Source organism: Lepidochelys kempii, chromosome 3 (genome assembly GCF_965140265.1).
Source record: "Lepidochelys kempii isolate rLepKem1 chromosome 3, rLepKem1.hap2, whole genome shotgun sequence".
Taxonomy (NCBI): Eukaryota; Metazoa; Chordata; order Testudines; family Cheloniidae; genus Lepidochelys; species Lepidochelys kempii.
The window spans coordinates 185,075,919-185,100,322 of NC_133258.1; the positions used below are offsets into that span (position 1 = coordinate 185,075,919).

At 49.4% G+C, this 24,404-nt stretch overlaps 1 protein-coding gene across 12 annotated transcripts in view; it reads left to right on the forward strand.

The window, feature by feature from the left end:
- Window positions 1-24,404, forward strand: part of EML6 (EMAP like 6) — a 317,349-nt gene that overhangs the window by 205,035 nt on the left and 87,910 nt on the right. For 11 of the 12 annotated variants that reach the window (XM_073339271.1, XM_073339273.1, XM_073339274.1 and 8 more), the window contains 2 exons: window positions 85-237; window positions 532-663. In XM_073339271.1, the coding sequence (XP_073195372.1) occupies window positions 85-237; window positions 532-663 (285 nt within the window). Of the gene's footprint in view, window positions 1-84; window positions 238-531; window positions 664-1,928; window positions 2,613-24,404 lie in introns of those variants that run through there. The other variant, XM_073339283.1, reaches the window with a different exon arrangement.

The window sequence follows — 24,404 nt, forward strand, 5'->3', positions numbered from 1 at the left end:
AGACCTTCTAGCTGTAGATTATTGCTGGTTTCCTCAGTCCAAATTTATAAACAGTAAGGTGTTTCTTTTGAATTTCTTTTCCAGGTGGAAGATGCTGTGCCTTTTCTCCTGATGGGAAAGCCTTGGCTGTAGGGTTGAATGATGGGAGTTTTCTGGTAGTGAATGCTGATACTGTTGAAGATATGGTCTCTTTCCACCACAGAAAGGAAATGATCTCTGATATCAAATTTTCACGAGGTGCAGTCAAAGGATAAAATAAGTTGTTTGTTGTTTGTTGTTTTTGTTTTCAATAAAAAACCTAAAATGGAATGTTAAGAGTGCAAATTTGTTTTACATGTGAACCATGGCTGTTAGATATTTTTCATTCTGATATGTTTGTACAGAGTCTAGCACAATGGGCCCCTAATCCAGACTGAGGTGTTTGAGTACTACTGCAATAGAAATAAGTAATAATAATAATATTAATTAATAATAATAATATCAAGAATATTCACAAATACTTTAGTTAACTTGGATGTCTTTCTTTTACAGACTCAGGAAAATATCTGGCAGTGGCTTCCCATGATAATTTTGTAGATATTTACAATGTGCTTACCAGCAAAAGAGTTGGCATCTGCAAAGGTGCATCTAGCTATATCACACACATTGACTGGGACTCAAGAGGTAAAATCTTTGACCAAATATGTGAATTGAAATGCCTGTAATTACAGTAAAAGTAAATGTCAAATGTGTGCCTGTTCCAGTTATGCTATAGAAAAACTGCCTCATAATATCCCTTTGTTCCACCAAAAATGCTCTTATACATCACACATCCCAACTGCAATTCATTTTTATTGATGGAATGCATACTTACATACAACATCTGTGCTGAAGATTGTGGTACTTAGAACATCTAACTACAATGTCACTCATGAATGTAATGTTGCTCTTTTTCTTTACCTGATGCTCTGTGGTTGCATGCTAGCAACATATAACACGTATCTATTCCACCTCTCATTACTTATTTCCTTTCTTCTTCTGTTCACTGAGCACTACGTGGCATTTATAGTGATGAAGCCAGTCAGAGAGCATTACCAAAATCAAACCATACTGTGATACAAGTAGCCTCATTTTCTTAGTCTTTTTCAAATGTAGATATAATTTTCCATGGATATGCCACTTTTAGTTCCGTCTCCTTGTGTGAAATTATAATGAGGATTTGCTGTATTTAACAAGTAATTACAAAAATGTTTGCCTATTATACTGAAATATTTTAATATTTCACAATGGCAAATTTTATGAATTTTAGCTACATGCAGTTGCACAGTCCAAAGCTGGTTAAACATAACCTTTTTCAACTCTATCTGTTGAACAGTCTTCTGGTAATCGAGCGTCATGTTTCATAATACTGTACAGCTCTAACTTTCTGAAAGGTTTAAAAAAAAACCCAAGTTTTGAATAAGTAAGGAAGCAAAGACTGGTATGCATTCCTGTCTATGGGGATTTCTGACTGGGGGAAATTTCCGATGTAAGCAGTGTCAGGATGAGCTCCACCCTGACATCTGGTGGTGAGGTGTGGCAAGTTGTGGAAAAGAACTTCAGGGGCCATGTCATTTGCATAGGCACACTGCCCAAATGGTCACTTTGGCTGCTGTGGGATCCCCAGTGTCTCTGTTATTGGGGCAGGAAGAATAAATTGTTATTACCCTGATTATGGGAACTGTGCTTGGAACTGTACTTAGCCTTTTGTTATGATGGAGGGACTCACCATCAACTAAGTGGCACTCGCTAGGCAAGGGTCATGAGTTTCAAAACTCTGTGAATTGAGAGAGGCTGGGGACAAGTATTAATACTTGGTGGCATGGGCCCCTTGGTGAGGGTCTTACATGCTAATTGCACTTCCTCGTCTCTCCACTGTGGAATATCAGAGCTAATTTTGATTTCATTAGAAGTCTGGTTACAGGCTGCTGAGCTCACTTTGGGCTAACAGTGCACCAGCACTGAGGCTCCCCTACTACAAGCTGAATTCACCAAAAAGCTGAACTGACTAAGAGCTGAAATCACTGAGCGTTGTGTTAAGTAGTGGGGGAGCCTGAAGATATATTGTGGAGCAGTTCGCGGGATGGCTGGAGTGCCTTGTGGACAGGCTGGTGGAGCAGTTCGTAGGATGGCGGGAGCTGCTGGTGGGACGTGGAGCAGTTTGTGGACCGGCTGGTGGAGCAGTTCGTGGGACAGCGGGAGCTGCTTGTGGGCCGTGGAGCGAAGGAGTTCGTGGGGCGGCTGGCGGAGCGGAGCGAAGCCTATGGAGCTGTGGGGCGGTCAGCTTCAGACCATGTAAGGTGCCTCTTACCCCCGTCCCATCTCCACCCAGGTTGGGAGGTAAACCTCCTCAGATAAACTTTCGAACTCTGGGGCTGCCCTGACCAGGGACAGAGACTTTTGGGTCATTGGACTTTTGGGACTTTGGGTGATTTGGGGTTGCTGGACTCAAGAACCAAAGGGAAAGGGGCATGCCCCAATGTGCTTGGGGTGGGTTTTTTTTTGCTCCTGGGTTGTGTTATAAATCCTGTTGGTGGTGTTTCCCCAACATAATGCCACATTGTTTCTCTCTGTTATTAAAAGGCTTTTTGCTACACTCAGACTATGTGCTTGCGAGAGGGGAAGTATTGCCTCTTGGAGGCGCCCAGCGGGGGTGGTATATATTTGTCCCAGGTCACTGGGTGGGGGCTTGAGCCGGTTTGCATTGTGTTATTGGAATGGATCCCTTAGATATTGAACCCGGCCCTTGTTGCTGCCAACTCTGACGGGAAGAAGGGTTACACCAACAAAAGGAGTAGTACATTAAATAATTTGATCACAGTCATCCAGGAGAATGTGCTGACCTACCAGTTTAAAAAGACTTAAGTATGATTATTGTTTATTTAGTCCTCTAATTTTTTAGGAAGTTTTTTTGCCCTTTTCTCTCTCTCTCTTACCTGGCATCCAACTGACCTGTGCTCCTGTCAGGGTTCCTTCCCCACTCTGAACTCTAGGGTACAGATATGGGGACCCACATGGAAGACCCCCTAAGCTTATTCTTACTAGCTTAGGTTAACAACTTCCCCAAGGTACAAACTTTGCCTTCTCCTTGAACAGTATGCTGCTGCCACCAAGCGTTTTAAACAAAGAACAGAGAAAGAGCCCACTTGGAGATGTCTTTCCCCAAAATATCCCCCCAAGTCCTACACACCACCTTTCCTGGGGAGGCTTGAGAATAATATCCTAAGCAATTTGTTAAAAAATCATCAAAGACCCAAACCCCTGGATCTTGGAACAATGGGAAAATCAGTCAGGTTCTTAAAAGAAGGATTTTATTTAAAAAAAAAGAAAGGTAAAAATCATCTCTGTAAAATCAGGATGGAAAATACTTTACAGGATATTCAGATTCAAAACACAGAGGTTCCCCCTCTGGGCAAAACCTTAAAGTTACAGAAAACAGGAATAAACCTCCCTCTTAACACAGGGAAAATTCACATAAAACAAAAGATAAACAAATCCGCCTTGCCAGGCTTACTTATACTGGTTGCAATATTGGAGATTTGGATTAGGATGGGTTGGAGAAAATGGATTTCTGTCTGGCCTCTCTCAGTCCCAAGAGAGAACAAACACGTAAACAAAGAGCACAAAACAAAAGCCTTCCTTTCCCCAAGATTTGAAAGTATCTTGTCCCCTTATTGGTCATTTGGGTCAGGTGCCAGCCAGGTTAGCTGAGCTTCTTAACCCTTCACAGGTAACAGGATGTTGCCTCTGGCCAGGAGGGATTTTATAGCACTGTATACAGAAAGGTGGTTACCCTTCCCTTTATATTTATGACAGCTCCTGATCAAGGAGGGCTGGATACCCCTCTTTTAGAAGCCTGCTATTGTTACTTCTGATTTGATTGGATGAGGCTGATGCAGTCTGAAAGTGAGGGACTTCTGATCTTATCATATAAGCATTCAGGTTCTGAATTATGACACTATCATATAAGCATGGTAGATGCCAATATACTCTCCAGTTTTAAACCTGCTTTCATGATCAGCTCTTGAATCCTTAAATATTAGAATCCCTTCAATTAAGTCAATTCCAAACAGTTATTAGTTCTTGAGCTACCTCTTCCTCTTTCTAACTTCTCCAGTCCGCTAACTGGATCGATTTACTTTAAAATATTTCACTTTCTGACTCTTTTATACATGTGCTTTGTACAGTACCAGACACCCTCCTCAGTACTTGAGGCTCAGGGATGAGAGTAGAACAAAAGCATTACAATAAGCTTCTCTTTGATCTTATTTTAATATTAAAGAACATGTACAAGTTTGCAAGTTATCCAGCATACCAGTTATGTCACACCAATTCTCTGTCAAGAGCAACAACTACTGAACATTTTCCCACTTTGAGGGATATGTCTGACATAAGGGGAAGTGAAAAAAAAAGTGTGTGTGAGTCCTTTTCATAGTGTGACAAAGTTCCTGCTCTACCTTGGTGGGTCTTGCGCTTATTGGCGGATTTGCTCGCCTTGGAGCTTCACGGCAGCCCTCAGCTTGGCCGTTTTTCTGAACCCACAGTCCAGGTCGATTCCTCCTGTGTCTGACCAGGAGTTGGGAGGATTTGGGGGGAACCCGGGCCCGTCCTCTACTCCGGGTTCCAGCCCAGGGCCCTGTGGAATGCGGCTGTCTAGAGTGCCTCCTGGAACAGCTATGCGACAGCTACAACTCCCTGGGCTACTTCCCCATGGCCTCCTCCCAACACCGTCTTTATCCTCACCATAGGACCTTCCTCCTGGTGTCTGATAATGCTTGTACACCTCAGTCCTCCAATACTCCGCGTTCTCACTCTCAGCTCCTAGTGCCTCTTGCTTCCAACTCCTCACACGCACACCACAAACTGAAGTGAGCGCCTTTTTAAAACCCAGGTGCCCTGATTAGCCTGCCTTAATTGAGTCTAGCAGCTTCTTGATTGGCTGCAGGTGTTCTAATCAGCCTATCTTAATTGTCTCCAGAAGGTTCCTGATTGTTCTGGAACCTTCCCTGTTGGGAAACGGAACGTCCCTCGCTTCCTCCCCAGCTATCTGCTTTCTATTCTTTCCTAAAGCCCCCTGGCCTGGATTTTTCTTACTTTTTGACCCTGCTTCAGTTCCCCCCTGCCCCAACCGGGCCAGATGCTTTTTCTTTGTTTTGTTTTGTTTTTGCTGTTTTTCTGCTGCCGTTCAAGTGCTGGTCAGTTGCCAGCTTGCTGCCAGCCCCCCCCCCCATGCCTGCCCTCGGACGCTGCTACTGCTTTAGTTGAAACCCCCGGGGTGGGGGAGAGGACTGCCGACCCGCTCCCCGGAGGAGGGGGGTGGAAGCCCCCAGACTCAGCCGTTTTGCTGTTATTTCTGAACCCGTACTGAGCTAAGAAGATTCTTCTTATTTCTGCAACATTCCTGACCTGCTGAAAGCCTCATTACAAAGCTGGAAGAGAAGATAGCCGACAGAAAAAATCACCCAGGGAAGCTACGAACCATCGTGGAGGGGGCCGTAAGACTGAGTAACTTTTGAATTGTACTCTCGTGTGGGGGGAGTTTGACTGTGTTTTAACTGCGTTTGTAGGGGCACAGGGGGTGTAGCATGGAGCCGCCCCCCGATCTATCGGTGCCCCCCCAACATTATTACAACCGTCACGGCCCCCCCGCTGTCCGTCCCTGCTGGCAATTTGCCATCTACCTCTGGATTCAGCTGCTTTCCCTGAATTCCACTGTCTGGACCGGAAACAACAGCTGACCAAACGAGACTCTTTGGACAAACACACGTCTGTCCACGTCCCCCCCCCAGACTTTTTACCCCACAGTTTGCCCCTATTACCGGACCCCAACTCCTGTTTCCTCCCCTGTCCAGTCCGACCCATTTGGCACCCCCACCCTCCCACCTGCAGCCCAGTAGGGAGGAGTGGTTAATCTGCTTCCCCCTCCCCGCTCCTCCTTCTGGTGTCTCCCCGTCTCTCCCTGCTCACAATGACGGGGAATGAGAGGGGTGAGGCCCCTCTAACAACCTCAGTTGCCCCTCCCCCACCTACCCCCCTGCCCAAGCCCTCCCCCACTGCTGCCAAAACACCTGCCACCGCCACCGCTGGGGCATTGGCAGCAGGAAGCACCGGGGTGACTACTGCCACTGCTACGCCCACCGCCCCCCCAGATTCTAGGAAAACCCCCCCAGTTGGCCGGAAAGACCAGGGTGTGAAGAAAGGAAAGGGCCCCGTTAAAACCACCAGGACCTCCATGGCAGCGGCTGCCCCCACCACTGTGGCCTCGTTATCGACCATGGCGTCCCTCCCTGCTGTTCCCTCCACCAGCTCTGCGAACGTCCCTTCCCCGGCCCCCAGGACGTATGCCCGGGCGGTGGTAGCCCCCCGCACACCTGCCGCCTCGTCATCTCGCCCACCCACCGCCTCCGCTACCATCAATAGCGGCCGGGGCCCCTTTCCCACCATGACCAGGAAGCACGGCGTCCGTTGCCTCCTGGTGCCCGCCTCACCCCTCGTGGAGACATATGTGCAGGCGTTGGCGAGGGTGGTAGGACCCACGGCTATTGTGGTGGCCTCCAAAATGTACGGGAAGGTTGTCTTTTTCTTAGCATCGGAGGCTGCCACCCAGGAGGTGGTGGAGAAGGGCCTGGCGGTGGGGGGGGGTGTTTGTCCCCCTGGAGCCGCTAGAGGACCTGGGCGTTTTCCTAGTCCTCACCTCTGTCCCTCCCTTTCTACCCAATGCTGCCCTGTTACCCGCTCTCTCCACCCTGGGGAAACTCGTTTCTGTCATCAGCCCTCTCCCGTTGGGCTGCAAGGACCTCACCCTCTGTCACGTCCTCTCTTTCCGCTGGCAAGTGCAGCTTCTACCGCCGGCGGCGGCGCGTGACAGAGAGGCGCTCGAGGGGTCCTTCCTAGTCCCCTACCAGGGAGCCCGCTATCGGGTCTTTTACTCCACGGGAGAGGCCCGGTGCTACCTCTGCCGATCAGCAGGGCATGTCCGAAGAGACTGCCCTTTGGCCCAGCGGGGAGGGGCACCCAAGACCCCCGAGACCTGGCAGGACATCGGCTCCATTGTTGCCAACGCCCCTGGCCGCCCGGCACCTGAAACCACCTCTCCTCCTGCTCGATCCACCGCTGCTCCCATCCGGGCCCAAGAGACACCTCCCCTACAACGCCCAGACGAGCAAGGGAGTCCCACCCTTGCTATTAACAATCCGGCAGAGCCTATGGAGGAGGGTGCAGCAAAGATATTACTGGGTATAGGAGAGGGCCTGCCACAACGAGAACCCCCCGCCCCTCATGCTGCCTCACCGTTACCCCCCCGAGCCCCTGAACCATCGCCTCTGCCCCCCGACACGACCCCTGCTAACCAACCCCCAGACGATGCTATGTAGGGCTGGACCCTCGTCTAGGGGAAGCGAGGCAAGCGGAAGGCTCGAGCTCCGCTGCACCCATCCGATGCGGAGGCCCCCCGGAAGACCAGGAAGGGAGGCACTGATACTGAGCCTTCCGCTATGCCCACGAGTGAGATCCATCTGCTGGTGTTGGGAGGGGAAGACAGAATAGCATTGGAAGGTAGGATCTCCCCTCCACGGGAGACCCTCCCCTCCAAGACCCCTGAGGAAGCCCCTTCTGCCTGGATACCACCCGAACTCCCCGCGAACCCCGAAGTGACTGTCGAGGCGGGTGCCAGAGGAGAGACCCCTGGGGTGGCAGAAGACGACCTCTCCTCCATGTATGAGGAGATCGAGGCCCTAGGTTTGACCCCGGTCACCCAGGGGGAGGATGACCTACTGCTGGCTGGCCTCAATCTGGGCAACCTCACCCCAGTCCCCCTTTCCCCATGCTCCCTCCCCCTAACCGCCTTCCCGGGCGGGCACCCTACAGAAGGTGGTCCCCTACCTGATGCCATGGCTGCCAAATCCACCACAGAGCCTGCGCCTAGCATCACTGGGAGCCCCCTCCCTCATCCCTCAACCCTCGAATCTGCTCAGGAGGCACCACCTCTCAACTGCTTGCCTCCCGAAGCCCAGAGCCTTGCCTCTGCCCCTGCCCACACCCCGTCCCTGCCCAATCCACTTCCTCCTGCAATGCTATTGCCGCCCCTGGGGTTATTTCTTTCCCGTTTTTTGCGGATTCCCCCCAGGGAGCAGCCTTTGCATTTTACTGCCCCGACCCATTAGGAACTGCAATTTTCCCTCCGCCATCCCCTTCTACCCCAAGGCGTAAGATGGACCTAATAACTTTAGCCTGTCAGATGCCCCATCAGTGGTCCACACCCTGCCTGCCTGCCTCAGCGGACCACGAGGCTGCACCAAGAGCCCCACCAGGGAATAACCTGGAAATCGCAACCCCACCCCCCCATGAGCTGCGAAAAGCATTGCGGGAGTTTTTAGAAAACATCCGTGGCTCCCGCAACAGGGTACAGCTGGCTCTCCAGCTATGGGGGGACTTTGATCAACTCCTCCAGGCCACAAGGGCCCTTATAAAGGAGGGTAGAGGGAAAGGAAGGCACGGTGCCGCGGCCTACGGGTGGGCCCGCGGCTTCCATGATGATTTACTCACTTACGGGATGGGTCATGGATCGTTGCGCGACCCGCCGGGGGCCGTGAACACCTCCGCCAATAAGGAACCCCCACCCCCCAGCCCTCCGCATGACGCCTCTCATTATCGCAACTTTGAACACCAGGGGCTGTAGGATGGCTCTCTGCAGGTCCCATGTGCTCTCTTACCTTCGGGAAGGGGGGTACTCTGTAGTTTTCCTGCAGGAGACCCATACAGATCCGACCGCCGAGGACAGCTGGTGGCTGGAGTGGGGGGACGGGGTCTACTTTAGCCACTTCACGATTCGGCAAGCTGGAGTGGCGACCCTGTTCTCCCCCAACCTACGGCCCGAGGTGCTAGGGGTCACTGAGGCCGTGCCGGGCCACCTGCTGCATCTCCGAGTCTGTATGGAGGGGCTCGTGGTCAACTTTGTTGATATCTATGCCCCGACAACGAGCCCGAAATGGCCACAATTCTATCAGCGGGTGTCCAACTTCCTCAGCATCCTAGATTCTCACGAGTGCCTAGTCCTGGGAGGGGAATTTAACACCACCCTCGAGGAACGGGACCGCTCAGGGGCCGAGCTGAGCCCGGCCGCTGCGAACATTCTCCGAGAAATAGTCGAATATCACTCCCTAGTAGACGTGTGGCGTGACCACCACCCAGATGACACTTCCACGTTCACCTTTGTCCGGGTAGAGGCCCATCGGTCACACCACTCTCGTTTGGATCGTATTTATTTATCCCGTTTCCATCTTTCACAGGCCCACTCCTCCAACATTCGGCCGGCCCCATTTTCCGACCATCATTTAGCCACCATAACAGCCTCCCTCCATGCAGAGAGGCCGGGGCCGGCCTATTGGCACTTTAACAACAGCCTGTTGGAGGATGAGGGCTTCGTGACATCCTTCCGGGAGTTTTGGCTGGCCTGGCGAGAGCAGCAGCGTGCCTTTCCCTCTGCGTGGCGATGGTGGGATCTAGGGAAGGTGCGCGCCAAGCTCTTCTGCCGTGACTACACCCGGGGCACCAGCTGATGGAGGAATACAGCGATAGAGCAGTTGGAACGGGAGGTCTTAGAGATGGAGAGGCATCTGGCCACCAGCCCCGAGGACCTGTTCCTCTGCGGAGCGTGCCGGGAGAAGTAGGAGGAGCTCCGGGCCCTCGAGGACCATCGGGCCCGAGGTGCCTTTGTTGGATCCCGCATCCGCCTCCTTCAGGAGATGGACCGCGGCTCCCGTTTCTTCTATGCCCTGGAGAAAACGAGGGGGGCCAAGAAACACGTCACCTGCCTTCTAGCAGAAGATGGCGCCCCCCTCATGGATCCGGTGGAGATGTGTGGGAGGGCCCGTGACTTCTACACAAGCCTTTTCTCCCCGGATCCGACCGATCCTGGCGCTTGCAGGGTGCTCTGGGAGGAACTCCCCACGGTCAGCGTGGGCGACCGAGACCGGCTAGAGCTGCCTCTCACCCTGGCCGAGTTCTCGGAAGCCCTTTGTCGCATGCCCACCAATAAATCTCCGGACATGGACGGGCTGACCGTGGAGTTCTACCGCACGTCCTTGGCCCAGACCTAGCCACTGTCTGGGCTGAGTCTTTGCAGGGCGGGGTCCTCCCTCTTTCGTGCAGGCGAGCAGTGCTCACCTTGTTGCCGAAGAAGGGGGACCTCCGTGATTTATGAAACTGGCGTCCCGTCTCACTCCTTAGCACGGACTACAAAATCGTAGTGAAAGCAATCTCGCTGCGGCTAGGGTCCGTGATGGCGGACGTGACCAGACCAGACCTATACTGTCCTGGGTCGTAGCATTTTTGACAACCTATTTCTAGTCCGAGACCTTTTGGAACTCGGGCGTAGAGACGGTCTGTCGTTCACCCTCCTGTCTCTTGATCAGGAGAAGGCGTTCGATAGAGTAGACCACGAGTACCTCCTGAGCACTCTGCAGGCGTTTGGATTCGGACCTCAGTTTGTGAGCTTTCTCCGGGTGCTGTATGCCTCCGCGGAGTGTTTGGTTAGGCTCAACTGGACCCTGACCGAGCCGGTCAGCTTCGGGCGAGGAGTGTGGCAGAGGTGCCCCCTCTCGGGCCAGCTGTACGCTCTGGTGATTGAGACTTTCCTCTGTCTCCTCCGCAGGAGGTTGACAGGGTTGGTGCTGCGGGAGCCGGAGCTGCGGCCGGTCCTGTCGGCGTACGCCGATGACGTGCTCCTCGTGGTCCAGGACCCGGGCGACTTGGTGCGGGTGGAGGCTTGCCAGGCCATCTACTCGGCAGCCTCCTCCGCCCGAGTCAACTGGGTCAAGAGCTCTGGCTTGGAGATGGGGGACTGGCGACAGGTGAGCTCCCTCCCACCCGTGCTTCAGACCATCCGGTGGAGTGCGGGTCCACTGCTCTACCTAGGCGTTTACCTTTCTGCCACGCGCCCTTCCCCGCCGGAGAACTGGCAAAATTTAGAGGGCGGGGTGATAGAGCGGCTCCGGAAATGGACGAGGCTACTCCAATGTCTCTCCCTCCAAGGGAGAGCACTGGTGCTTAACCAACTAGTCCTGTCCACGCTCTGGTAACGGCTCAACACCCTGGTTCCGGCCCCGGGTTTCCTGACCAACCTCCGCACAACGATTCTAGAGTTCTTTTGGTCAGGAATGCACTGGGCCCCTGTTGGGGTTCTTCATCTACCCCTGAAGGAAGGAGGGAAGGGCCTGAAGTGTCTGCACACTCAGGTCCGTGTCTTCCGCCTCCAGGCCCTGCAGAGGCTCCTTTATAGTGCAGGTAGTTCGACGTGGAGCATATTGGCACACGCCTTCCTGCGCCGCTTCCAAGGGCTCCAATATGATCGGCAGCTCTTTTATCTCTGTCTGAGAGGTTTTCCGCGAGACCTCTCCGGGCTGCCGATCTTCTACCAGGACCTCCTCCAGACCTGGAAACTGTTCTCAACGACCAGGTCTGTGGAGGCCACCGTGGGAGCAGATCTCCTCACGGAGCCCCTGCTACACAACCCCCCAGCTCCATGTGCAGGTGGCGGAGTCCCGCTCGGTGCGCCAGAGTTTGGTCCTGGCGGAAGTCACGAGAGTCAGAGACCTCTTGGACTACGACCAGGGAGACTGGCTGGATCCCCTGATGCTCGCTCGGTGCATGGGGCTCTCCAGACCTCGTACCCCCCGGCGCATACTTCAGGAGGTGAAGGCCTCCTTGACGCCTGCTGCTCAGGCTTATCTCAACCGAGCCCTGCACGAGGGCGCACCCCGCCCACGCTCTACCCCAGGCCCGCCGGACCTTTCAATTGGGCCCCTACCCCGTAGATCCCAACAAACCCCTCACCCTTTCACTGCGAGCCAGCTGCATGAATTGCAGCCGGTCAGCTTCCAAATCGCGCCACGGAAATATTTATACACACTCACACTTCACGCCCTTTCCGCCCACACCCTGGTGTCCCGCCCTGATACAAAGTGCGAGACCTCCTGCCACCTTTGGAGGGTGAGCAACCTCGGTGGGGCAGCCTGTATTCCACCTTGGTCCTGAGGCCCGTCGGGGACATTAGTTGGTGGCTCCTTCACAGAGCTGTGAGCACGGGCGTGTTTTTGACGCGTTTCACCCCCATCCCGGATACTTGCCCTTTTTGCAATGTGAGGGAAACCCTGGTGCACGTATATTTAGAGTGTGCCAGATTGCAGCCCCTTTTCCGGCTCCTCACGAATATTTTATTACGCTTTTGGCTCCACTTTTCCCCTCACCTTTTTATCTACACACTGCCCATCCATGGCCCCACAAAATCGCGAGATCTCCTGGTTAACCTCCTCCTAGCCCTAGCTAAAACAGCCATTTATAAAACCAGAGAGGGGAGGTTGGCTAATGAAGCGTCCTGCGATTGTAGGGCCGTTTTCCGATCCTCAGTACAATTACGTATCCGGGTGGAGTTCCTCTGGGCGGCGTCCACCGACTCCCTTGACGCCTTCGAGGAGCGGTGGGCGCTGTCCAAGGTTCTCTGCTTGGTGACCCCGTCCGGTTCCCTCCGTCTGACCCTTTGATTGAGGGGAAGAGCGAGAGACCCCAGCCCCAGCCGTTGCCGCTGTGGATACCATCATCACTGTCACCTAGGAGGGGTTCTATAACATGTGGGTGTACACCCTGCCCCACCCCCAAACCGCCCACCCCACAGCCGTGCCCATCTTCTTGGGCACTCTCAGGAGAGGAATAATCGGTGACACTGGGCATAGCACTAGGTAACTCAAGGGGGTGGAAGACCACGAGTGTCAAGGAAATCCCCCCGCTCTAGGCCACCAGGTAACTCAGGAGGGTGGAAGACCACGAATGTCAAGGAAGCCCCCCCGCTCTGGGCCCAGGCTAGCCTGAACACTTCTCCCTCCTGAAAGCTGCTGTGTCATACCTTCTGTTTGCTTTTGTTTTGTTGCATAGTTTTGCTTTATCCTCTTTGGTGATTCTTTGTAAGTGTTACACAAATAAAATTCTTTTCTGCTTCAAAAAAAAAAAAATTACTCTCCTGTAGCCATCTGGCCCGACCCTGTCACAATAGGTATGATTCTAGTGAAGAAGTGGAATGTTGTACTTACACCAAAATCCCACTTTGCAGTTTGGAAGGGAGGGTGTAGTCAACAGAGGAATAGAAGTGATATGCAGCTTTTATATTTTAATTTCTCTTCATCAGACTGTACTGTGGGTCAGGCTCTATGCATTTTTATTAGAACATGGGCCAAGATAATGTCACTCTTAACTAGTTAAGCTCTTTGGAGCAGGGACCATCTTTTTGTTCTCTCGTTGTACTGCATCTAGAACAATGGGGTCATAGTCAATGACGAGGGCTCCTTGGCACTATGGTGATACAAACAATAACAACTTGTTTTACAATACCTGTACATCAAGTTGTGGGATATGATACATGTATGACACTTCTCGGGGCACCCAGTGCAGTGAGTCCTCCTTGTCCGCCCAACCAGTCTGTCAGCCACTCAAGCACTCTCTGATCACTGGATGCTCACAGAAATGCCAGGTCCTCTGTTTCCAAAGAAACAGTGTACCCCAGTTTTACGTCAGCCCACCACTTCTGTATCACACAGCACTTGGGCTCAATTATAGTAAAACAAAAGGAAATTTATTTAAGTAAGACTAGAGATTCAAATAAAAACAAGTGTGAATGATGGAAACAAATGGTTACATACAAAACAAAATCATAAAATGTGAACTAGGGCCTACACTTGTCAATAATTACTTTTCCTATTTAAGGCTTTGTCTACACCACAGAGTTTTGTCGATGCAAGTTACGCTTATGATCAAAAACCAGTATAATTACATAATTTGTGCATGTTCACCTAATGCTCCTTCTGTCAGCAGAGCACATTCACAGTTGGTGCTTTAGCATCAACAGAGAGAGCAGTGCACTCTGGGTGGCTATCCAACTGTGCTACTCGCTACCTTCTGCAACTAGGAGTTGTGGGAGGGTGGAATGGATTGCAGTGCATCATGGGTGTGGGCTCAACATCCCATGATGCAGTTTTTCCTTCCCATCATTCCATGGGCTTCCAACTGCATTTCATGACATTTTTCATTGGCCCCTGTTTACTGTGTGCCCACCATCTCTGTCTGAAAGGATGGATCCTACACTGCTCTCTACTGTTGTGGTCACTGTTATAAACATATTGCGGCTGCTCATACAGTATATCATGAGCACCCAATCTGAACAGGAATCCAAGATGCCTGACCTGCTGTGTGCCATGGAAAGAAACACCACCAGATTAGTTTGGCCATTTTGAAGCACTTGGAGGAGAGGAAGGTGATCAGGAACATTCAACATGGGTTCACCAAGGGCAAGTCATGCCTACCAACCTGATTGCCTTCTATGATGAGATAACTGGCTCTGTGGATATGGGGAAAGCAGTGGATGTGATATATCTTGACTTTAGCAAAGCTTTTGATACTGTCTCCCAGAGTATTCTTGCCAGCAAGTTAAAGAAGTATGGATTGGATGAATGGACTATTAGGTGGATAGAAAGATGGCTAGATTGTCAGGCTCAATGGGTAGTGATCAACAGTTCGATGTCTAGTTGGCAGCTGGTATCAAGTGGCATGCCCCAGGGGTCGGTCCTGTGGCCTATTTTGTTCAACATCTTTATTAATGATCTGGATGATGGGATGAAGTGCGCCCTCAGCAACTTCACAGATGACACTAAGCTGGGGGAGAAGTAGATACGCTGGAGGGTAGGGATAGGGTCCAGAGTGACCTAGACAAATTGGAGAATTGGGCCAAAAGAAATCTGATGAGGTTCAACAAGGACAAGTGCAGAGTCCTGCACTTAGGAAGGAAGAAACTCATGCACCGTTACAGGCTGGGGACCGACTGGCTAAGCAGTAGTTCTGCAGAAAAGAATCTGGGGATTACAGTGGACAAGAAGCTGGATATAAGTCAGCAGTGTGTGCTTGTTGCCAAGAAGGCCAACACCATATTGGACTGTATTAGTAGGAGCATTGCCAGCAGATTGAGGGAAGTGATTATTCCCCTCTGTTTGGCACTGGTGAGGCCACACCTGAAGTATTGCGTCCAGTTTTGGTCCCCCCACTACAGAAGGGATGTGGACAAATGGAGAGAGTCCAGCAGTGGGCAACAGAAATTATTAGGGGGCTGGGGCACATAACTTACGAGGAGAGGCTGAAGGAACTGGGGTTATTTAATCTGCAGAAGAGAAGATTTGACAGCAGCCTTCAATTACCTGAAGGGTGGTTCCAAAGAGGATGGAGCTAGGCTGTTGTCAATGGCGGCAGATGACAGAACAAGAAGCAATAGTCTCAAGTTTCAGTGGGAGAGGTCTAGGTTGGATATTAGGAAACACTATTTCACTAGGAGGGTGGTGAAGCAGTGGAATGGGTTACCTAGGGAGGTGGTGGAATCTCCTTCATTAGAGGTTTTTAAGGCCCGGGTTGACAAAGCCCTGGCTGGGATGGTTTAGTTGGTGTTGGTCCTGTTTTGAGCAGGGGATTGGACTAGATGACCTCCTGAGGTCTCTTCCAACCCTTATATTCTATGATTCTGTAATTCTATGATTCACAGAGCAGCTGCACATGGAGGACCATCATTTTTGGGTTCAGGAAACAAGCACTGAGTAGTGGGATCACATTATTATACAGGTCTGGGATGACAAGCAGTAACTGCAGAACTTTCAGATGTGGAAAGGCTTCCTGGAACTGTTTGTGGAACTTGCCCCACCACTGTGGTGCAAGGACACCAAAATGAGAGCAGCCCTCTCGGTGGAGAAGTGCGTGGTGATAGCTGTGTGGAAGCTGGCAACTCCAGACTGCTACCAGTCAGTCACATATTGATTTGGAGCCTGGAAGTCCAACGTTGAGGTTGCATTCATGCACATGTGCAGGACCATTAATCTTATTCTGCTATGAAGGACTGTGACTCTTGGCAATGTGCGTAAAATACTGGATGACTTTACAACAATGGGAATCCCTAACTGCGGTAGGGTGATAATTGCCTAGCATATCCCAAATTTGGCCACGGACCATCTTGGAACAGAGTACATCTATAGAAAGGGGTACTTATCTATGGTATTGCAGGCACGTGTGGATCCCCATGGTCATTTCATTGACATGAACGCAGGGTGGTCAGGGAAAGGTGCATGACGCACACATCTTCAGGAACACTGGCCTGTACAGAAAGCTGCAAGCAGGGACTTTCTTTCCAGTCCAGAAGATTCCAATGGGGGATGTTAAAATGCCCATAGTGATCCTGGGTGACCCAGCGTACCTCTTACTCCCATGGCTCATGAAGCCTTACGTGGAAAACCTGGACAGCAGCAAGGAGTGCTTCAACAATAGGCTGAACAGGTGCAGAATGATCCTAGAATGTGTCTTTGGCAGATTAAAAGCATGCTGGTGCTGCCTTTTAGGCAGGTTAGACCTAAATGAGGAAAATATTCCCATGGTCATAGCCGTCTGCTATGAGCTCCATAATATTGTCATAATAAATCATCCTGGCTGGGATGATTTAACTGGGAATTGGTCCTGCTTCGAGCAGGGGGTTGGACTAGATGACCTTCTGGGGTCCCTTCCAACCCTGATATTCTATGATTCTATGATTCTATTGTGAAACTAAGGGTAAAAAGTTTCCCCCAGGGTGGAGCATGGAGGCGCATTGCCTGGCAGCTAATTTTGAGCAGCTAGATACCACGGCTATTAAAGGGGCACAACGGGAGGCTATTTGAATCAAGGAGGCTTTGAGGCACCATTTTGACAATGAGTACAAGTAATGTAAGTCTTTGTATACAGCACTCTGCCATGCTTTGTTAACTTGCTGCCTTTCATGAAAATTTTGATGATTCCTGACCATGATTTGTAATCTGCAAATGTTCCAGTTGCCACTGTGTATTAATTTCAGCAGCAAGCTCCATATATAGGAGACAAATAAAGATTGATTATTTTTCAGCGAGTATGTTTTTATTAAAAAACAATTAACAACATACAGAAAACGCTTGGTGGAAAGTCAGATAACAGTGAAGGACAGTGTCCTGATGTAGGCTCCCATAGCTGTGTGTAACTCCAGGTATCATTTTGGAAGCTGTCTGAAGGGGTGGAGTGAATGGGGTACTGAGACTGCCAGGAAGATGCAAGGAATGGGTGGGAGGAGTTTAGGGAGGGCATGGCAAGCAGTTCTGTTTCAGCTGCAGGGGGGCTGAGCACGGATGTATTCTGCTTACAGTGTGATTAGGGATTTCAACACCTCTATTTGCTCTTCCATCACTTTTATCATCTGCTCCTGGATAAAATTTTCTCCTGGCTTTCCTTACTGTTCTGCCTTTGGCTTTCTAATTTTCGTTTACAGTCTCTCTCCACACCCTGCGTTCTTGTTTTTTGGCATCTGAGGATTGGAGCACCTCTTGAAATATGTCCTCCTTGCTCCCTTCCTTATCTGGTGGAGGCGCTGCACTTGTGTGTAGGGGGTTCCCCAGAAGACCACATCTTCAGAAGCATAAGAAACAATAAACAGAAGCATGATTGTTAATGCACATAAAGCATCAAATCATTACAGTGAAATGTATACCTCTTTTCAAATTTGAATTAGTTTCTCAGTGTCCCTGGCAAGCACACAGCTCAGTGAATGCCCTAAACATGGTGAGTTCACCCAGGAAAGGGGCATTCAAGATGGGGCAAAGGGTCTAGGTCAGTGGTCCACACACTGTTGGGCGCGCCTCTATAGGGGGGTGCAGAGGAACATCCGCGGGGTGTGGTGGGCCTGGGCCAGCCCCCCCAGGAGACAGGGAGAGAGCGCCACTCTGCCCATAGTTCTGCTTCAGCCCCAGTCCCAGCTTTCCAGATACTAAAAGTCTGGTTACCTGCAGTAACTGGCTTCTGCCACTCGGGGGGTGGGAAGAGCAGCAGCTGCTGCTGGAGCCTGGAGGAGCATTCAGAGATGGCTCTAGCAAGAGAGCTACCGGCAGCTCCCCTGTCCTGCCCCATGTGTGGCTCCCACTCCCCTGTCCTGCCCCCTCACCTCTCCACCCCCAGAGTGCAGCTCCCCCTCCCCTGTCCTGCCCCATTCACCCACTCGCCTCCCACCCCAGCTCCTGGGCAGGGCTCAGACCAGGTAAGAGGGGGGTGCAAGTGAAAAAGTTTGGGGACTGCTGGTCTAGGTGGTTTTTTAAGGGATCACTGCAGGCAACGAGGGGCAATATTGTAAATTCTGCTACCATTTTGCACATGTCATTGAAGCCAATATCTTACTCCTGAGGGTAAGCAAGGATTCAAGGGTGCATATCCTGTATGCATGCAGCTTCAGACCAGGTCCTTGTGCTGCTCACTGTGTGCCACTTTGGTCCCTGCACAAGTGATTGCTGATTGATGCCGGCAATCCTACGTTTCCTACAATGGAGGAAGGAACAAAGCAGCTCTGCCAAGGAACTTTTGGCAGAGGATTGATGAGTATCTCCAGGAAAGTTTCCTAGAGATCTCTCTGGAGGATTCCAGTGAACTCTCAGTGTGCATTAGCACACTGTTCCATCCCATTGTGTAGCTGCACAGGGGGAATGTCCAGCACACACAAACACAGCTAATCTTGTGTGGAAGAAAAACACAGTCTTCACTCTTAGGTTGTTTGCAACAAGTCAGAGACAATTTATTCTCAAGCAGTTCCAAGGGGGAGAGTGCGCACAGACAGGGATTCCCCCTTCCTAGGCAGGTCTCCGCATGATAAACAATTAGGGCAAGCATTTATGCCTTTTGTTACATACAATAATGATCAACTGCTGCGTCTTGTTTATACATATTTATTCCTGATATCTTACTTTTTCTCAGCAGTTCCTGCTACAGTCTGCATTCCATTCTTATCTATCACAAGGTCAAAACAGCATCTCTTACAGTTTTTCCGCTCGCTTCCCACTCGCCAAGGCCCTGCCTTAAAGTCTCACATTATTAGAGTTAGAGTTAGCCTGACTCTTACTCTATTCCTAAGAAAACTAAGATGTCTGTGTCCAAATCCCTTTTATCCTTTTTTTACTTCCACACTCCCCCTTTTTGTGCTTCTAGCACAACTATCAGTCTTAAACCTCCATTTCATCAAACCTTGTATTTCTGATTCTAGATCAAATGGTTCAGCCTCATGGGCTTTGGTTGGATGCAATGACAATGCCTGGTTAGTATGAACATGGAAGGTGTTATTATTATTATTACGTCCTTTACAACAACAATAACATAATCCTGAATTGAACAACAGCAATGAAAGCATTAACATTCCCATTGTAATAATATGATGGGGTTGTTTTATAGGCCTAGTTACATAGCACAATGCATCATAATTAGTATATAATGTAGACACTCTATAGGCAGTATGGAAGGCATATTTTTCAATTTGATATATATTTTGAAGCATATGAATTTGACCTTGTAATTCAGAGATTTGCCGGACCTCTGGTAGGAGTGAAAGCAAATTTTGGAACTGGTCAGGTACTAAGGCAGTCCAATTAAAGGGTATCTGAAACCTAAGGGCTGATTGTAGGATTCTATCCGCAGGCCAATAAATAATATGATTGCCTGCAGCAGTGGTGAGATTAAAATGTATGTCTTGCAAAGTGGTGGCCTTAATATACACATAACTGTCATTACTCTGTCAGGGTAGTTCCTTGTCCCATACCCTCCCAACAAACGTTGTCATGAACAGTGACAACTTCCCCTGGCTTCAGTTTTCATACACACTGAAGCTGTGCGGGTTCTAAAGGCCAGAGTGTCCATTGACTCCCTATCCCTATCCAAATGTTGGGTGTTATTCCAGGAGCACTGACTATAAATCGGTTAGGCATATCAGGTAGTTTAATTTCCCAAATGTCTCAGTGAATTATCCAATCCCACATGCATCGTCCCCACAAACCCGGCAGGATTCGGTATGTGGGGGCCCACATCCCTTCAATCAGTCTGTATGCTTGGAAGGAGCACTGCGAATGTCTGCACTTCCACTCAGAAAATCTCCAAGTACGTCTCCATGGCCACAGATCAGATGATACTCCTGAAGTATCTGTAAGGGCAGTGGGCCAAGCCTGATGCTCCAGATCACTCCGAATGGCCATGAGCTGGTCATTCAGGAAATCCTGAATTTCTGAACGAGCCAGATCCCACTGCAATGCCTTCCCAGCCTCAGTGATATTTAGTACCATCGTCATCAGAAGTTTCTGGGTCATTGAACTAAGGGCGGAGATAACTTGTAATTCACCAACTCCAGCCTGTACCTGGGTTAACTGTGCTCCAGTAATAAGACTTGTGGCTTTTTCCAACTGTCCTAATTTCTCTTCATGTTGTTGGCCTTTATAAATATTCCAAAATTGCAGCTGCACTATTGGCACCATCCTATAGGTGTCCCGCCAAGTCCCTCTTCTTTCTAGAGGAAACCCAGGCCCTTTGCTGTGCTAACCTAATGGCAGCCCCTTTCGAGCCATTAGGATATGTAGAGGTGACCTGAAAACTGGATAAGGGCAGCGTGAATTTTATAGTCTCTAGTGTAGTATTAATCAAAGTCCATTGATATCCTAACACATCTCTCTTTAGTGAAGTACCATACCACATCTGTTGGCTAAACACTTTCATATATTTCCGAGAGACATTAGCATTAATAGCATAGGAAGGGGTATATTGCAATATGGTGCAGGTTAAATTATCAGTTACTGGGATTATTTCAATGCAGGTAAAATTTCCAGTGGCAGAACAGACTCTTCGGGTATATGTTTGATTATTCACTAATTGGGTGACCAAATAACAATAAGGGCCTCTTTCATCTAACATACTGCAGACTCCAGGAATGGCCATCATATCTACCTCACTATAGAACCCATTAATCTTAATTTCCGATTCTTGGGGCTCATTTGTAGTGATATATATTTCTATTTCCACCGACCCATTTGTTTTCCACTCAATTGTTCGCTCATATGACATATTCTGAACTTTAAAAAATAAGTTTCTGAACAAAATTTCAGTAAATCACTAAGATATGAAGGTCTTGGCCATTGGGTTTCATTAGAATATACAGTATTGTCTGTATTTGGGTAAATTACAGGGGTGGTGGCAAAGGTGGAGGAGATGGTCAGGGTAATATTCATGGCAGCAAGGCGTCTTTGGTATTCGTCATCGGGAAGCCAATTAGGGAGTGCAGTACATTCTGATGGTACTTGTCCGTAAGCACAAAGCCCAGACCCTGAAAGAAATCCAAACCACCACTCAACTCCACATTCCCAAGAATGGTCCCGGCAGTTCCCTCTCTGCCAATATACAATACTCCATTTCCTCCACCAGGGCCAATTTTTAATGTCCTTTGTCGTCAGGAATTCCTGGACCGTGGTGGTTTCAGCAGAGCGAGTGTTCCTTCTTCTCTCTTGGAACAGTCGTGGTTTAGCATTATGCAGGCTGGAGGTTACTAGCCCATCACCCTGAAATGATTTGGTTCTTCTAGCAAAATCCAAATGCATGGTAGTTCTGTCAGTGGACAAGGGAGAGGTTACTAGCACTTCACCTTGTCCTTTTCTCCTGCTGTCCAAAAGGAACAGCAGCACCAGAAGGAGAAATAGACTAATCATCAGACAGAGAGTCATCTCAAGGTGGAGGGGCCCTTTTGCAGTGAGAAGTGTGGGCCCAGGCAATCAGTCCAACAGCGGTGTTGGTAGTTAACAGGACTTGGTAAGGGCCTTTCCAGTGTGGGGTCAGGGCGGTCTTTCACTGATAGACCTTTATGTAGACCCAATCTCCTGGTTCCAGCGAGTGGTAGGGTTGCTCAGGATCCTTGGGTAGTGCTTCTTTCACCTGTGTATAAAGAGACCTAACACATTTCATTAGTGCCTGACAATAATTAAGCATTGTGTCATCCATTAAATGAATGTCCATCTGGGCGAGGGTCAGCGGAGGTGCTGCTGAAAGCCGCATCGGGCATCCTGTCAGAATCTCATGAGGACTGAGTCCAGTCTTTCGATTGAGAGTGGCCCTCATATTCATCAATGCTAATGGGAGGGCATCTGGCCACTTTAAGTTCATCTCAGCACAGATCTTGGCTAGTTTATTTTTCAAAATCCCATTTTGACGTTCCACTGTCCCGGCAGACTGCGGGTGGTGGGGGCAATGGAGATTGTGTTGGATCTACAAAGCTGCACATAACTCTTTTACAATCTGTCCAGTGAAATGAGTTCCACGATCACTGTTAATACTCACAGGTATGCCAAATCATGGTACAAAATCCTTAAGCAAAAGTTTCACAACAGTCTTGGCATCTGCCCTTCTGCAAGGGAAGGCCTCAACTCAACTTGAAAAAACATCAACTAAAACTAACACATACTCATAATTACAACATTTAGGCATTTGAATAAAATCAATCTGAATATTTACAAAAGGTCCCCATGGAGGGGGATGTGCTGCCTGCCTAACTTTAACAGCTTTACCAACATTGTGCTGCTGGCAAATCATACATTGTTTACAGTAGTGGTGTGCAATAGAAGAAAAACCCAGCCCACGCCAGTCCCGTTTAACTGCAGCAACCATCCCCCCTTTGCTTACGTGCGCTGCTCCATGGTACATGCGAGCAAAATAGGGCAAGAGCACCTCAGGTGCAACCAGGCAGCCGTCCAGGGAATGCCAAAGGTGATCAGGGTGTAAAATGCAAAATATCATGACCAAGGTAATGAACTCTGGGTTGGCACAACTGGAGTTTTTCCTGAGATGCCTTGTGACCCTTGGCAGCAAGAGCTGTCAGAAGAACTAAAGAATCAGTTTTACAGGATTCAAAGAAAGGGGATGCCAACAAAAGATCATCCACATATTGTATGAGTACAGATTTTCCTGGAAAGACCACATTGTCCAGATCCTTCTTCAGGATCTGGGAAAACAGGGATGGAGATTCGGTATACCCTTGGGGTAAGTGAGTCCAGGTGTACTGGAGCCCTTTATAGGTAAAGGCAAACAAATATTGGCTATCAGGATGAATGAGAATGGAAAAGAAAGCTGAACAAAGGTCCACAACAGTAAAGTGAGTGGCTGTAGGGGGAATGCAAGAAAGAATAGTAGTTTGGTTAGGAACCACTGGAAAGAATGGCAAGACAGCAGCATTAACCCCGCGTAGATCTTGAACAAACAGGTGTTTTTTCCTGGTTTCTTTATGGGGAAAATAGGTGTATTACAAGAACTAGTAGTAGGAACAATAATACCCTGCTGTAACAAGGAATCCATTACTGGAGCTATTCCCTCCTCTGTTTCAGGGTGCAGTAGATATTGTGGTACCCGTGGAAGTGATTGAGAAGGATCAACAAAAATCTTAACTGGTTCGGCTGTTCGAATCTGCCCCACTTCATTTGCATGCCAAGACCAAAAATAAGAGGACACTTGTGACAACAAGTGAACAAGATCAGGGCTGAGAGCTGCATGTGGTCTGGCTGGCACTGTTGTGTGCAGTGTAGCCGGCACCAGATTGGTATTCTCATCAGGAACTTGTAAGAATACGCCATCTGGTGTACAATAGATAGTACAGCCTAATTTACACAAAAGATCCCATCCCAACAAATTAACAGGAGAGGATGGGCTGAGTAAAAAGGCATGTTGATCAGAAAGGGGTCCCAGGGCAACAGAAAGGGGTTTTGTGACAGGATGTGGAACAGATTGGTTTGAAATACCAATGGCATTAATAGACAAGGATGACAAGGGAACAGAGGGAAACTCTAAAGATCTTAAGGCCGATCTGCTAGCTCCAGTGTCCACAAGACGAGCAACAGATTGGCCTGCAATTTCACAATTTACATATGGGCCTTCTTGATTAGTAGGAATTAAAGGATTCATGATGCAGTTACGTTCCCTCAAGCTGTCCTAATAAGAGTTGGTTTGTGGGGAAAAAACAGGTGCTTCAGGGTTTGGGAAAGGGGGTGGAGGATTTTGAGGCTGTCGGTTCAGGCATTCCTGGGAACTACAGGCCAGTCAGCCTCACCTCAGTCCCTGGAAAAATCATGGAGCAGGTCCTCAAAGAATCAATCCTGAAGCACTTGCATGAGAGGAAAGTGATCAGGAACAGCCAGCATGGATTCACCAAGGGAAGGTCATGCCTGACTAATCTAATCGCCTTTTATGATGAGATTACTGGTTCTGTGGATGAAGGGAAAGCAGTGGATGTATTGTTTCTTGACTTTAGCAAAGCTTTTGACACGGTCTCCCACAGTATTCTTGTCAGCAAGTTAAGGAAGTATGGGCTGGATGAATGCACTATAAGGTGGGTAGAAAGCTGGCTAGATTGTCGGGCTCAATGGGTAGTGATCAATGGCTCCGTGTCTAGTTGGCAGCCGGTATCAAGTGGAGTGCCCCAAGGGTCAGTCCTGGGGCCGGTTTTGTTCAATATCTTCATAAATGATCTGGAG